The 16,048-nt window shown below is 33.7% G+C and overlaps 1 protein-coding gene across 7 annotated transcripts in view; it reads left to right on the top strand.

Moving 5' to 3' along the window:
• Nucleotides 1-16,048, top strand: part of LOC131104194 (inositol polyphosphate-4-phosphatase type I A-like) — a 51,775-nt gene that overhangs the window by 23,864 nt on the left and 11,863 nt on the right. For 2 of the 7 annotated variants that reach the window (XM_058051121.1, XM_058051120.1), the window contains 13 exons: nucleotides 2,205-2,391; nucleotides 2,485-2,700; nucleotides 4,409-4,550; nucleotides 4,621-4,776; nucleotides 6,288-6,362; nucleotides 6,485-6,657; nucleotides 6,744-6,867; nucleotides 7,275-7,342; nucleotides 8,994-9,193; nucleotides 9,268-9,365; nucleotides 9,435-9,547; nucleotides 11,260-11,414; nucleotides 12,478-16,048. The exon at nucleotides 12,478-16,048 is cut by the window's right edge and continues 845 nt beyond it. In XM_058051121.1, the coding sequence (XP_057907104.1) occupies nucleotides 2,205-2,391; nucleotides 2,485-2,700; nucleotides 4,409-4,550; nucleotides 4,621-4,776; nucleotides 6,288-6,362; nucleotides 6,485-6,657; nucleotides 6,744-6,867; nucleotides 7,275-7,342; nucleotides 8,994-9,193; nucleotides 9,268-9,365; nucleotides 9,435-9,547; nucleotides 11,260-11,414; nucleotides 12,478-12,658 (1,888 nt within the window). In that variant the 3' untranslated portion in view covers nucleotides 12,659-16,048. The remainder of the gene's footprint in view (nucleotides 1-2,204; nucleotides 2,392-2,484; nucleotides 2,701-4,408; nucleotides 4,551-4,620; nucleotides 4,777-6,287; nucleotides 6,363-6,484; nucleotides 6,658-6,743; nucleotides 6,868-7,274; nucleotides 7,343-8,993; nucleotides 9,194-9,267; nucleotides 9,366-9,434; nucleotides 9,548-11,259; nucleotides 11,415-12,477) is intronic. The other 5 variants (XM_058051125.1, XM_058051123.1, XM_058051122.1 and 2 more) reach the window with 4 other exon arrangements.

Raw genomic sequence — 16,048 nt, 5'->3', positions numbered from 1 at the left:
AAGGTTTTAGCGCATACATTGTAAACATTGTAAATAGTTAATGGTGTTATATTTGTCAATAAATTGTTATTTTTAATGTAAAGCAACACTTTTTTGTGTTGTATAGTTTAAATATTTGAGCTGTGACAAACGCAAAAAAATCGTAACAAAGTAAAAGTTTCACAAAAAGCTGTTTTTCTTAGCTCTTTTTTTAGTCAGGAACTGATATTTTCCTGAAATTTACATACTGATTACTAAAGAACGGAAAAGACTAGAAACAAACTTTTTTTTTCTGATGAAAGATGTGAGTCTAATCTTTCTTTTGGTAGATTCCATGTTTATATAGCCATAGAACACAATACTGCAGGAGTGGGACCTTTTTGACGCACGGGCGGCATTGATTTAACAAAATTCCACCTGGAATTATTGTATCTGTAAAAGTGTCATGCAACCTGCTATATGTGCTTGTGTCCCTTTTTTCAGGAGCACTTTGTAAACAGCAGATGTTGTAAACAACATCAAATAACCAAATTGTTAAAAAAGCTACCTAAACCATCAAAAGTTTGGCTCAAGCCATGATGCCAGGTTGTGTGTTAAGTTTCAATGACTTTGGAAAGAACGGGCGGGCCGTATTTAAACACTTGATGGGCCGAATGTGGCCCCCGGGCCATAGTTTGGTAATGGTAATGGTTTTATTTCATTTGAAAAAGGAGTAGGAAGAAGCAAAGCTTGTTAAATCCTACCCCTCCAACTGGTTCTTTTACAATCAGTAACTGTTAAGTTTTTTTTATTATTATTATTAATTTTAATTTTCTTAGTTAAAAAAATTAAAATTTGTAAACATTTTTTTCTATGTTATTTTTTTTTTTATCTGGTTCTTTTACAATCAGTAACTGTGACGTTTGTTCACTTCCCGCCTTTCTAATATAATGTACGTTTTTTTTATTATTATCAATTTTCATTTTATTATTCAAAAAAAATTACAATTTTTAAACATTTTTTTATGTTATTTAATTTTTTTATCTGGTTCTTTTACAATCAGTAACTGTGACATTTGTTCACTTCCTGCCTTTCTAATATAATGTAAGTTTTTTTTATTATTATTAATTTTCATTTTATTATTCAAAAAAATTTTAAATGTTTAAATTTTTAAACATTTTTTTATGTTATTTAATTTTTTTATCTGGTTCTTTTATAATCAGTAACTGTGACGTTTGTTCACTTCCTGCCTTTCTAATATAATGTGAGTTTTTTTTATTATTATTCATTTTAATTTTATTAGTTAAAAAAAATTTAAATTTTTAAATAAAAAAAATTATGTTTTAAATTTTTTATCTGGTTCTTTTACAATCAGTAACTGTGACGTTTGTTCACTTCCCGCCTTTCTAATATAATGTAAGTTTTTTTAAATTATTATTCATTTTAATTTTATTAGTTAAAAAAAATAAAAAAAATTTAAATTTTATAAACATTTTTTTATGTTATTTAATTTTTTTATCTGGTTCTTTTACAATCAGTAACTGTTACGTTTGTTCACTTCCCGCCTTTCTAATATAGTTTTTTTTTTAATTTTATTAGTTAAAAATTTTTTAAAAAAATACATTTTTAAACATTTTTTTTATGTTATTTAATTTTTTTATCTGGTTCTTTTACAATCAGTAACTGTTATGTTTGTTCGCTTCCTGCCTTTCTACTGTAATGTAAGTTTTTTTTATTATTATAAATTTTCATTTTATTATTCAAAAAAATGTAAATGTTTAAATTTTTAAACATTGTTTTCATGTTATTTAATTTTTTTATCTGGTTGTTTTACAATCAGTAACTGTGACGTTTGTTCACTTCCTGCCTTTCTAATATAATGTAAGTTTTTTTTATTAATATTTTATTTTTTTTATTTTAATTTGTAAAAAAATAATAATAATTTTAATTTTAAAAAATGTTCTTTTAGTTTGCCCACCACAGCAATACTCTGTGTGTCTTGAAAGATCAGTCAAAATTGTGTCAAATGGCTGGGATTGAATGAGTTAAGGTGCTGATAAAAATCTAACGTTAAAGTGAGGCTTGTTTGATTGTCTCTGTTTTTAAACGTTACGTCGTCCTGATTGTTTTGGTTAAAGAGGCATGCGCATGCAAATGCACTTTTGAAATAGTCCATAGAGGCACTACGAGGTTTGACATCGTCCCCCGCAAACAAGCTACTCATGCCAAATGTCTCCCCTCTGCAGCAGCACCCTCTCCAGCTCGCAGTCTATCGTCTTCATACCTCAGGATGTGGTCCGAGCCAAAGAGATCATCTCCCACATCAACACACTGAAGACGCAGGTCAATTATTATGCGGAGAGACTTTCCAGAGCCGCAAAGGACCGCTCTGCCAGCGGGATTGAAAGGACACTTGCCACACTGGCTGATAAGGTACTAGATCGCCACCATGTATCTCTAGCAGCCATCTTGACCGAATGATAACATGACCGCACATCATATCTCACCACCACCTGCCCCGCTAAGACTCGACAGCTGGTGACGGTGTGTGACTGCGAGCTGCTGGCGTCTGCCATTCAGGCCCTGAACGCGGCACGGCCCGAGTACATCGCTTCCAAATCGTCTCCCTCCGCTGATTCGGAGCAAGTTGTTCTCCGCAATGACCAGGACACGCTTCTCGCAAAATGGAGTGGCAACAATAGTCGATCATCACTGCTTGTGGACTGGCATGAGAAGGAGTGGGTATGTGACACGGATCAGACTCGTATTATTTTTTATTTTTTATTTTTTATTTTTTATTTTTTATTTTTTATTTTTTATTTTTTATTTTTTATTTTTTATTTTTTATTTTTTATTTTTTATTTTTTATTTTTTATTTTTTATTTTATTTTTTATTTTTTATTTTTTATTTTTTATTTTTTTAATATTTTTTATTTTTTATTTTTTTAAATATTTTTTATTTATTTATATTTTTTATTTTTTTTATTTTTTTATTTTTTTATTTTTTATTTTTTTTTATTTATTTTTTTTACATTTTTTTTATTTTAATTTTTTTATTTTAATTTTTTATTTTTAATTTAATTTTTTTTTTTTTTATGGCCGAGGGTGGAATTGAACTCGGGTCTCCAGCAAAAGAGTTGTGTAATGTCATAAATAATGAATTATAGGAGTGTATGAGTGACTATAGGGGTGCTAATTCATGTCTAGAGAGCTCTAATAATGTTAAAAAAACACATTTAGAAGGTTCATTCATTCATTAATTTTCTAGCGCTTATCCTCACGAAGGTCGCGGGGGTGCTGGAGCCTATCCCAGCTGTCTTCGGGCGAAAGGCGGGGTACACCCTGGACTGGTGGCCAGCCAATCACAGGGCACATATAGACAAACAACCATTCACACTCACATTCATACCTATGGACAATCGCTAATTAACCTAGCATGTTTTTGGAATGTGGGAGGAAACCGGAGTACCCGGAGAAAACCCACGCATGCACGGGGAGAACATGCAAACTCCACGCAGAGATGGCAGAGGGTGGAATTGAACCCTGGTCTCCTAGCTGTGAGGTCTGCCCGTTAACCACTCGACCACCGTGCAGCCTGCTGTCCTTTCAATGGTCTCTCTAAAAAATGAAAAATATAAAATATGAAATATGAAATATGAAATATGAAATATGAATTAAAAATTAAAAATTAAAAATTAAAAATTAAAAATTAAAAATTAAAAATTAAAAATTAAAAATTAAAAATTAAAAATTAAAAATTAAAAATATAAAGTGAAAAATGAAAAATCCGAAATAAAAAATATAAAATACAAAGTGAAAAATGAAAAATACAAAATACAAAGTGAAAAATGAAAAATACAAAATACAAAATAAAAAATATAAAATATAAAGTGAAAAATGAAAAATACAAAATAAAAACAAAAAATATAACATATAAAGTGAAAAATGGAAAATACGAAATAAAAAATATAAAATACAAAGTGAAAAATGAAAAATACAAAATACAAAGTGAAAAATAAAAAATACAAAATATAAAATATAAAGTGAAAAATGAAAAATACGAAATACAAAATAAAAAATAAAAAAACAAGGCAGGCGGCCTTGTTTTTAGTTGTTGTTAATTATTAGTTGTGGAATGGGTCACTTCGACCCACCCGAACCCCCTACCCCCGAACCATCCTGCGCCACCTTGCGCTGTGCAACAAAATTAGAGCCAATTGTGTACAACATGGTTGACGGCTTTAAAAAAAAATAATAAAAAATTGGACCCAAACGACTCATTTTCCGGTAGACTTCTCAGCCACAAGTAACAAAATGCATACTGCATATACATGTGACTCATGTCGCCATTTTTCTTCTCATCTATTTCCCATAGGATATTTATGTAACTGTACGTATCCCTGTGGATTTGGTGTGGGTGATAAACGTGTGCTGTGGTGTCTCCCATTAGGAGAAAGTATGGCTGAACGTGGACAAATCTCTGGAGTGCATCATCCAGCGTGTGGACAAGCTGCTGCAGAAGGAGAAGAATCTCGGCGATGGCGGCCAAGACCGAGTCCACGCGGACCCACATGGCGGCGGCCATAAGAAGGGTAACGCATGTACACACACGCAAAAAAATCACATGACGCTTCTAATTTGGGCCCGTTGGGCTTTGCAAAGGTGATGGAAAACGCAGAGCTTTTTGGATCAACCCGGGAAGTTCATTGCGGGAATTTCCACCATTATCATCATCATCATCAGCATCACCTCCCCCATCATCATCCTCTTTGCCTGCTCTCTCATCTGCATGCCTTCCGAGCTCTAAACAAGACAACTGTAGGTGGATTACATATGATATTATAATAATATACTTACTCTGCCATTGTTGCATATGTGTCCTCTAAATTAGGGGTTTTGAGTTAACAAAATTGTCTGGGGGGAAAGAATATATATTTAACACAGGGGTCTTAAACTCAATTTACTTGGTGGCCACTGGAGCTCGGGTCTGGGTGAGACTGGGCCAGATTTTTTTTTTACTTTAAGCCCTGTATAAATATTATATATGATCATATTTAAACTTTATTCTCCTCGGAAATGTATATCTTTTTTTCTAACATTTTATTAATGCATTGTACTCATTATTTATTCATTAAAGTATTATTCCCAGAATATTGGGAATAATATTTAATAATAATAAAAATAATATAAAATAATAACAATAAAATATTATTATTTTATATTATATTAATATAATATAAAATAATAAAAAAGAATTATATTAAAATATTATTCCCAGAATATTGGGAATAATACTTAATAGTAATAAAAGTAATATAAAAGAACAATATTAAATTATTATTATTTTATATTACATTAAATATTTTATATTATAATATGAAATAATAAAAAGAATATTGGGAATAAAATTTAATAATAATAATAATAATAATAATAATAATAATAATAATAATAATTTAAAATAATAATAATAAAATATTATTATTTTATATTATATTCAATATTTTATATTATATTAATATAATATACAATAATAAAAAACAATATTAAAATATTATTCCCAGAATATTAGGAATAATATTTAATAATAATAAAAATAATTTAAAATAATAATATTTTTATTATTATTTTATATTATTTTACATTATATTATATTAATATAAAATAATAAAAAAATATTAAAATATTATTCCCAGAATATTGGGAATAATATTTAATAATAATAAAAAATAATATAAAAGAACAATATTAAAATATTATTATTTTATATTACATTAAATATTTTATATTATATCAATATAAAATAATAAAAAATAATATTAAAATATTATTCCCAGAATATTGGGAATAATATTTAATAATATTAATAATAATTTAAATAATAATAATAAAATATTATTATGTTATATTATATTAAATATTTTATATTCTATTAATATAATATACAATAATTTAAAACAATATTAAAATATTATTCCCAGAATATTAGGAATAATATTTAATAATAATAATATTTTATTATGATTATTTTATATTATTTTTATATTATATGAATATAAAATAATGAAAAAAATAATATTAAAATATTATTCCCAGAATATTGGGAACAATATTTTATTCCCAGAATATTGTTTATTCTTGTACCAGTATAACTTTTTCTACATCCTTATTGTGTTTATTTTTATTTTATTTTTTTAGACGATGCCATGGGCCAATAAAAAAAAACAAAACACTTTAGCCCCCCACTTGGATTAAAAAGCGACACTTTTAAAATAATGTACTGGTCTCTGGTCCACATTTATATCTGTGTGCATCTCTGTGGCTTCCAGCGCCCGCTAGTCACGCATGCTGCTCCTCATCCCTTCTTCTGGACGGGAGCCCTAATGTCGAGGAGGCATACCCAGGTAAGCGCTGCTGCAAGCACGACCGTCTGCTTACTATCATGTCCGCCTCCTCTTTGTTCCTTCTGAGCTCACTTGACAATTGGCGGTCGTCGGGATGACGTCGCTACGCTTGTGTTCCCCAGGCGAGTGGAGCGAGGCGTTGTACCCTCTCCTCACCACGCTCACCGACTGCGTCGCCATGATGAGCGACCAAGCCAAAAAGTCCATGGTCTTTCTTCTCATGCAGGACAGCGCTCCCACTATCGCGATGGACGTTTCTCTGCAGTACCGCCGTGATGTCGTCTTCTGCCAGGCGGTCAGTCAGTCCGTCAGTCACATGACGACGCGTATTTGCAGCACGGAGCGGCGGGAAAACGTAACAATCTTGTGCCTGTGTTGCAGCTCACTGCTCTCATCTGCGGATTCATTATCAAACTGAGGAACTGTCTCCGTGACGACGGATTCCTTCGACAGTTGTACACTATTGGCCTACTGGCTCAGTTTGAGTCCCTCCTCAGCACCTACGGTACACGATGTTCCCTCGGCTCAGTGGGGTTCCACAACAAGTTCACGCATCACATAAATCTAAGGGGGTGATTTAATAATAATAATGTTATTTCCAAATGCCCGCAAGGCATGCTGGGTAGTCCAACTGCAACAACAATACTATACTATGAAGTATAAACATTAAAACATTGGATATCAAGACTACGTTAACAATCAAGCAAAAATGTGAATGCAAAATATTGGGAGAAAATATACCACAAGCTACCCAGCATGCCTTGCGGATGGAATACATGGGTGTTTTTTTGGCATAGGTATTGTGCGTAGATAGTAGGAAGTTTACTTTGTAACAAGGTTATTATATCTCATTTTTATGCAAATATCGGACACCCCTCGTGTCAACTCTGTGTTTGGCGTGTGTGTTTTTAGGAGAGGAGGTGGCCATGTTGGAGGACATGAGCGTTGGGGTCATGGACCTGCGTAATGTCACCTTTAAGGTAGGATGATGGGTGGTACTATATACGTATACTCCTGATCCAAGACCAGTTGAAAATTGCAGTTGTATTGGCAAATGGAAGGCTAGTGGGTCCAGGTGATGTAGGTGGCTTCATCGTCTAGAACAGTGATTCCCAAAGTGTGGACCGCGGCCCCCTGGTGGGCCGTGGTGGTACTCCAGGTGGGCCATGAGAGGTCATTAAAAAGATGATTAATTTTTCCAAATATTATTATAAAAATTATTTGTATTGTAAAATATTTATGTAATAACCTATTGAGTGTTATTGACCTGTTACAATAATAATAATTATTATTATTATTATTAGTAGTAGTAGTAGTAGTATTGTTATTATATATATTATATTATAATAATAATTATATAATAATATATTATGTAATACAATATATTATCAACTATAATTATAATAATGTTATTATAATTATATTATATATTATATAATAATAAATGTTATTATTTTATTATTATATGATTATTAATATTATTATGGTTATATAATATAATATAAAAGTTTCAATAATTATATAATAATTATAATAATAATAATTATTATTATATTTATAATATGTTTATATTTATAAATAGGATTCCCAAAGTGTGGGCTGCGGCCCCCTAGTGGGTCGTGATGGTACTGCAGGTGGGCCATGAGAGGTCATTAAAAATATGATTAATTTTTTCCAAATATTATTATTAAAATTATTTGTATTGTAAAATATTTATGTAATAATATGATATTTATGTAATATTTATATTTATGTATTTATTATTATTATTGTTATTATATATAATAATTATATAATATAATATGATAATACAATCAATATAATAATTATATAATAATATATTATGTAATAATATTATAATATATGACAATGATATTTTTATTATATTTATATTATATGTTATTATATTAAATAATAATTATTATTATATAATTATTATTATATAATAATATAATATAAAAGTTGCAATAATTATATGTAATTATAATAATAATAATTATTATTATTATATTTATAATATGTTTATACAATAGATTTAAGCATTTTTACATAAAAATTATATTTAGATTTTTAAAATATTTCAGTTGAACTTTTTTATGTGTCAAGAAATAAACAAGAAATATCTTATAAAAATCAAGCTAAAGTATCCGTTCAAACAACAAAGTTCACTTTATTCAATATCTGAACAGAACTATTGTATTGTATAGGACTTCAGGAGGTTTGCCACCAGCTGCTTATAATGATCTGTCAATTTCTGCTACCGGTCATGAAATTTCTCTACATGCATGCATTTTGTCCATTTGAATATTACTCATATTACTCATATTCAAATGTGCAGACAGGCTTTCAGGTAGAACTGTAGACACGCTGTACATTCTGATAAAGCTGCTTTTGCCTTATTTTGCATACATTTCCTATTTTGATGCAATACTCTTGTCTTGGAAACTATACCAATCTGCACTTCTCGCTTATTTATTAGTGACCTTAACCAGAATAAATTCACTACTTTTGTTCCAGAAGCATTTTAGTATTTTGCAAAATGTAAATTCTGCCATATTTTCCAACTGGTCTTCAAACTCAGGAGCGCATGATCGATGCCGTCCATCCCAGCATTGTGTTGTCACCTTGAAGGTCACACAGGCTCTGGGCGGCTCTGCCGTCGACATGTTGCCGATCATCACCGGCAACCGCGACGGCTTCAACGTCCGCATCCCTTTGCCGGGAACCATGTTTGATGCGTTGCCGCGGGAGATCCAGAGCGGAATGCTACTCAGGGTCCAGCCGGTGCATTTCAACGTCGGTATCAACGAGCAGCAGACGCTGGCAGAGAAGTAAGTGGACCTGAAGCTTTGTTTACATTTGCATGTTGGTTTTGGACTACAGAAGGTTTCTATGTGGGTTTCAGGTTTGGAGACACGTCCCTTCAGGAGACCATCAACATGGAGAGTTTGACCAGGCTTAATTCCTACTATGAACAGTTTAAGGAAGTGCTACCTGAAGACTGTAAGAACTGAGAAATATAAACATTGACACCAATAACATGTCCTAGTTACCTTTCCTTGCGACCTTCAGGCCTCCCGAGGTCTCGGTCTCAGACTTGCCTTCCGGAGCTGCTCCGGTTTTTGGGGAAGAACGTGGAGTCGAGGAAAAACAAGAATGTGGACATCCTGTGGCAAGCAGCCGAGGTGATGTTTCTGGTGAACTAGATTTTCTGGAGCAGGGGTCTCAAACATGCGGCCCGCGGGCCAAACGTGGCACGCAGGACACTAGTTTGAGGCCCTGGTCTCCTAGCTGTGAGGTCTTGATATGAAAGTTTAATGTTAGTGCGGCGCTAGTCTCCTAGCTGTGAGGTCTGCGCGCTAACCACTCGACCGCCGTGCCACCCACCCTTATAAATATATATCAATATTTTTGTTTATTTTTTGTACTATTTCACCCAACAATTTTACAGAAAAAAATTCGGCAAATAATTCAATGCGGACTGTTTTTTATAAGCGTAAAATAGTGTATGTGTGTTAAATCAGGGGTCTCAAACATGTGGCCCACGGGCCAAATGTGGCACGCAGGATACTAGTTTGAGGCCCCCGCCTTGATATGAAAGTTTAATGTTAGTGCGGCGCTAGTCTCCTAGCTGTGAGGTCTGCACGCTAACCACTCGACCGCCGTGCCGCCCACCCTAATAAATATATATCAATATTTTTGTTTTCAACCTATTAAACATATTTTTTTACTATTTCACCTTTTTTCTCATATTACTATGTGATTCTTGTATAATTATGAATTTTTTTGTTAGATTGCTACACATTTTTCCAATTTTCCTGTTATTTTTAAAAATTTTCTTGTTAGATTGCAAAAAAAATGTTTTTTTTAATTTTCTTGTTAAATTACATTTTTTTAATGTGCTTCAGAACAACAAAAATACAGCTGGCAGGGGTGGGCAAACTTCGGCCCGGGGGCCACATTCGGCCCCTAATAAATATATATCAATGTTTTTGTTTTCAATCTATTCAACATATTTTTTTTACTATTTCACATTTTTTTCTCATATTACTATGTGATTCTTGTATAATTATGACATTTTCTTGTTAGATTGCTAAAAAAAAAATTTTTTAATTTTCTTGTTAAATTACATTTTTTTAATGTGCTTCAGAACAACAAAAATACAGCTGCGGGCCACAAATGGCCCCAATGCCGCACTTTGGATGCCGCTGCCCTTGACAAAAGGGCACTACACACATAGTAGTGGCATTTGAGAAGCATTTAGAGCAGGGGTGGGCAAACTTCGGCCCGGGGGCCACATGCGGCCCAGCAAGTGTTTGAATCCGGCCCGCTAGTTGCTTTCTAAGTATTTCAACATTTAATTGTTTCAATGCGGACTGTTTTTTATGAGCGTAAAATAGTGCGTGTGTGTGTGTGTGTTAAATCAGGGGTCTCAAACACGCGGCCCGCGGGCCAAATGTGGCCCGCAGGACACTAGTTTGAGGCCCCCGCCTTGATATGAAAGTTTAATGTTAGTGCCCCCCCCCCCCCCCCCCCCCGCGCAAGTTTGATATGGATGCTGTATGGTATCATGTACCCAGAAAAAATTATTACGTTTGATTAATGTTCATGTTAAAGGTTAAATAACTGTTAATAGTTATCCTCCCTATCCGTGTGGAAGTGGTACGTTTTTGGCTATTTAAGTTGAAAGGAAATAACTTGGAGGCTACCGTTTAGGTCGCTAGCGCTCTAGTTTGCGAGTTGCATTTTTTTTTTTTTTTTTTTGGAAAACCTGATGCGGCCCAGTCTCACCCAGACCCGAGCTCCAGTGGCTCCCAAGTAAATTGAGTTTGAGACCCCTGTTCTGGATCATTCCATTCAATTGTCAGACTGAGATGTTTTCTAATCCTGATCTCAGATCTGTCGCCGACTTAATGGGGTTCGTTTCACCAGCTGCAAAAGCGCCAAGGACCGCACGGCCATGTCGGTGACACTGGAGCAGTGCCTGATCCTGCAGCACGAGCACGGAATGGCGCCTCAGGTCTTCACGCAGGCCCTGGACTGTATGCGAAGGTAGGACCCCGGTCTTGATCCGTTGTCGTTGTCGATGTTGATTCAAACCACAAATTTTTTTTTTAATGAATTTGGGCAAATATATGAAATATTACAGTGCATTTCTTACATCAATCAAAATATAATTTTCCATTATTTACATTTGTATTCAACATTTTTTTTATTTTATGTTTTTTATTTTTTATTTATTTAATTAATTAATTTATTTTTTTATTTTTATTTTTATTTTTATTTTTATTTTTATTTTTATTTTTATTTTTATTTTTATTTTTATTTTTATTTTTATTTTTATTTTTATTTTTATTTTTATTTTTATTTTTATTTTTATTTTTTATAAAATAATGGCAGATTTTTTCTTGAATATGTCCACTCTATACTACAAAAATTATATTGTTTTTTCTCATAATATTACCAGTTAATTCTCTAAAAATTATTATTATTAGTATGTGACTTTTTTCAACTATCTGATCACAAGCCCATTATTACCATTATTATTGTTATTATTATCACATTATTATAATTATCATTAATATTACCATTTTCATCATTATAGTTATAGTTTTAGTATATATATATATTTTTTTTCTTAAATTAATTAATTTTACAGAATTAATTGCTTCTTATAGAGTGCTGTATCATTCCATGTGTTGTTCCATGAGGATTTTTTTAACATCTGTACATGAAATAGGGAACGTTTCACGAGAACCCCGCGGGCGGACGGGTGGGGTGATGTGGGGGGGCGTTGTGTGGGGGTTGGGGGGGTCATTTTAGATCCGAATCAAGTGCTCCTGCCTTTGTCAGTGGAATGAACATGGAGAACATTCTGGAATTTTGGCTTGCTTTGGGAAAAAGAGGTCTCAATTTTTCCTTCTTTTGTCTCTTTCCCTCTCTCTCCTTTTCCTGCTTCCTGTTTCCCGCATCATTGCACTCGTTTTTGCTGGATACTTTGTGATGTTGTCGTGTTTTGTTCTTTTTTTTTATTCCTATACGCTTTGGCTTTAATTTGCCATTACTTCTGTCACCCCGGCTCATAATTCATGCCCCCCGCCCGCCCCACTTTTAGCATTGGGACGAGGGAGGGGGTGATCCAGAAGAACCTGAGTGGTTTACTGCCGGTTCGGGACTTCCGCATGGACCCCAGCCTCCTGTACTCTCTGCCCCTGCTGGCCCTCAGCCCCAACCTTCTGGTGGTGTGGATCTTCCTCAGCGTGGCTTTTATTCTGGCGAGACTCCGTTGCAGCTGAGCGGCTGCGAACGACCCAATCGTGTTTTTTTTTAAATTTACGTTTAATACCCCCCCCACAAGGAGGGAGCGGATCATGCAATTCTGGACACGTGTCGCTGTCTTGCGTTAGCTATGCTGCATGTTCAAGTGATGCCTTGTGCACAGGAACATTTTCTGTTTCCTGCCGGGTCAGCTGACCCTCTTATTAGTATCAGTATCAATAATACAGGTGGTCCTTGGGTTATAAAGAAGTTCTATATATTTCAAGGAAATATAATAATAATAATAATAATAATAATAATAGTAATTTAAAAAAAATTGCAAGTTTATTTTATTTATTTTATTTATTTTATTTATTTTATTTATTTTATTTATTTTATTTATTTTATTTATTTTATTTATTTTATTTTCATTCATTCATTCATTTTCTACCGCTTTTCCTCACGAGGGTCGCGGGGGTGCTGGAGCCTATCCCAGCTGTCTACGAGCGAGAGGCAGGGATTTATTTTATTTATTTTATTTTGTTTGGTTTTATTTTAATTTTATTTAATTTTGTTTTTAATTAATTTAATTTTTTATTTTTATTTTTATTTTTATTTTTATTTTTATTTTTATTTTTATTTTTATTTTTATTTTTATTTTTATTTTTATTTTTATTTTTATTTTTATTTTTATTTTTATTTTTATTTTTATTTTTATTTTTATTTTTATTTTTATTTTTATTTTTATTTTTATTTTTATTTTTATTTATTTCTTTTTTATTTTTTATTTCTTTTTTATAAAATAATGGCAGATTTTTTCTTGAATATGTCCACTCTATACTACTAAAAATATATTGTTTTTTTCTAATAATATTACCAGTTAATTCTCTAAAAATTATTATTATTAGAATGTGACTTTTTTGTATTAATATTTAGGATTTATTTTTGCACAATTACAGCTGTTTTTTATTTCTGTTGTTTATTTTATTTTTCAGCTATTTAATTTTTCTTCTAGTAAATGTTTTTGTTGTAAATATTTTGATGTATTTTGACTTCATTCTCGTAAAAATAACTTTTTTCCGTTTTTCCAACAATGTTGTTTTATTTGTTTTTATAATATTAAACATTTTTAAATAGAATTTCTTTAATATTCCATATTTAAAATATTTAAAACACCCACCTTGTTTATCCATACTTGTAGCATGTAGCATGTTTTAAATTGACGTTTTTAATGAATTTACAGGAGTTGGTAACCACGAAACGTAACCCAAAGACCACCTTTATAGTATCTGGTTATTAAAGGGGCCCCACCTTACATATGCAACTTTTCATATTTATGTTGCATGGGAACGATAACTTCATCACATCTTTTCATCGTTTTAGGAAGTCCATGTTATTGCAATTAGCAGTTTGTTGGTTAGTTTTGTTTTTTTTGCATGTCTTTCTATGGACTCCCCAAGGAAGGAGTCATTTTTCGGGGGAGCTAAAGACCTACCTCAAGGATATTGTTGTGACCAATCACAACAGAGTAGGCGTGATCAGGCAAGGAGGTTGCGGAATCTGAGCGTTTTGGTCAATAGAAGAAGAAGAATGCAGATTTAGCCTCCACAACCCATTCATTCATTCAATGCTGGAGCCTACCCCAGCTGTCTTTGGGCGAGAGGCAATACTACGGCAAATACTGAAAAGCACTTTGATACTTTGATTTGAAGTGACCTTAATGGGCCGTGGTGGGTTCAGAGTGGGGTCCTGTTGTTGGATAGCGTTAGCTAAACCGCCGCTAACTCGCAGTGAACCTCATGTTTAGGTATCGAAATCACGACTGTAGCTTAGCACAAAGTTGTTACTAGCTTTTTACATTTCTTCTTGTCTTCCAGTAGCGCAACTTTCATGCAAGGGGGGGGGGTTTGTTTTGATGACCTGTTTCAGTTCTTGTTGTTGTAGACCAGGGGTTCTCAAGTGGTCTCAACCTGGGACCCACATGGTCATGGGGACCCAATTTTTATTCATTCATTCATTTTGGTCGTGTGGGTGCTGGAGCCTATCTGTTTTATGAAATAGCTTGTTACAGGTTCGGAGAGATCGCAGCAGAGAAATGATCACAAACAACGACTGTATGTATATTAATGATATTTAATGATAAAACACACAGCAGTTCACAACATTTCCCATCATGAGTTATTATGCTAGACACAAGCTGTCACCCCCATGCCCCCACATAACACTCCAAACAACACAGTTCAGATCCAGAATAGCATACCTTACCGTTGACAGAGGGCGGAGAGCCAAAACACCCCGGTAGAGTAATCTGGAAACCGAAAGCTGGACACTCGTGCACAGTTCACAGCAGACTCTAACCGGGATTGAGAAAACAAATGCTTTATAGACTCGCCCGTGCGAAAACAGGTGGCCAGCCTGTCTCCGCAGGAGAGGAGTCGTCACCTCCGTCCTCTGCCTCAGGCACCTCAATGTCTCACAACATTCTAGTTCGTTTCTCACAACATTCTAGTTCGTTTCTCACAACATTCTAGTTCGTTATCAGGATATGGGAATAATATTTATCCCGTTGCCGGAACAAGTTAAAAACAGGTTATATTAGTGTGAAAAGTCAAAAAGTGTGCGAAGCAAGTTATATAGAAGCGGGCAAAAACAAGTATATGAGTGTAAAAAACAAGTACAAAACATGCATTGCATAGCCATGTGGGTCAGCTCAGGACAACACAAATAACAATCTCTTCCTTCATTCCACCCTGTGGCCTGAGCTGAAACCACCACTTAATTGATAAACCGTTCAGGTAAATCATCCTCATTTTACAAAACGTGTGTTGCGTAACCATGTGGGTCAGCTCAGGACAACACAAATAACAATCTCTTCCTTCACTATCCCAGTACACCTTGGACTGGTGGCCAGCCAATCACAGGGCACATATAGACAAACAACCATTCACACTCACATTCATACCTATGGACAATTTGGAGTCGCTAATTAACCTAGCATGTTTTTGGAATGTGGGAGGAAACCGGAGTACCCGGAGAAAACCCACGCATGCACGGGGAGAACATGCAAACTCCACACAGAGATGACCGAAGGTGGAATTGAACCCGGGTCTCCTAGCTGTGAGGCCTGCGCATAACCACTCCACCACCATGCAACCATATTTTTATCATTACAGTATAAAAAACCTGTTTACGACCTTGTATCAGAGCCCTCTAGCCATAAAATAACACCCCTATAGTCGCTGTTACTCTCCTACCAGCTAATATAGTAGACATTAGCCAGCCAATCACAGGGCACATATAGACAAACAACCATTCACACTCACATTCATACCTATGGACAATTTGGAGTCGCTAATTAACCTAGCATGTTTTTTTTTTGGAATGTGGGAGGAAACCGGAGTACCCGGAGAAAACCCTCGCATGTCCGA

Source organism: Doryrhamphus excisus, chromosome 16 (genome assembly GCF_030265055.1).
Source record: "Doryrhamphus excisus isolate RoL2022-K1 chromosome 16, RoL_Dexc_1.0, whole genome shotgun sequence".
In the NCBI taxonomy this organism is placed as follows: domain Eukaryota; kingdom Metazoa; phylum Chordata; class Actinopteri; order Syngnathiformes; family Syngnathidae; genus Doryrhamphus; species Doryrhamphus excisus.
Note: the sequence above shows the minus strand (reverse complement) of the source record. Positions and strands in the feature narration are given on the sequence as shown.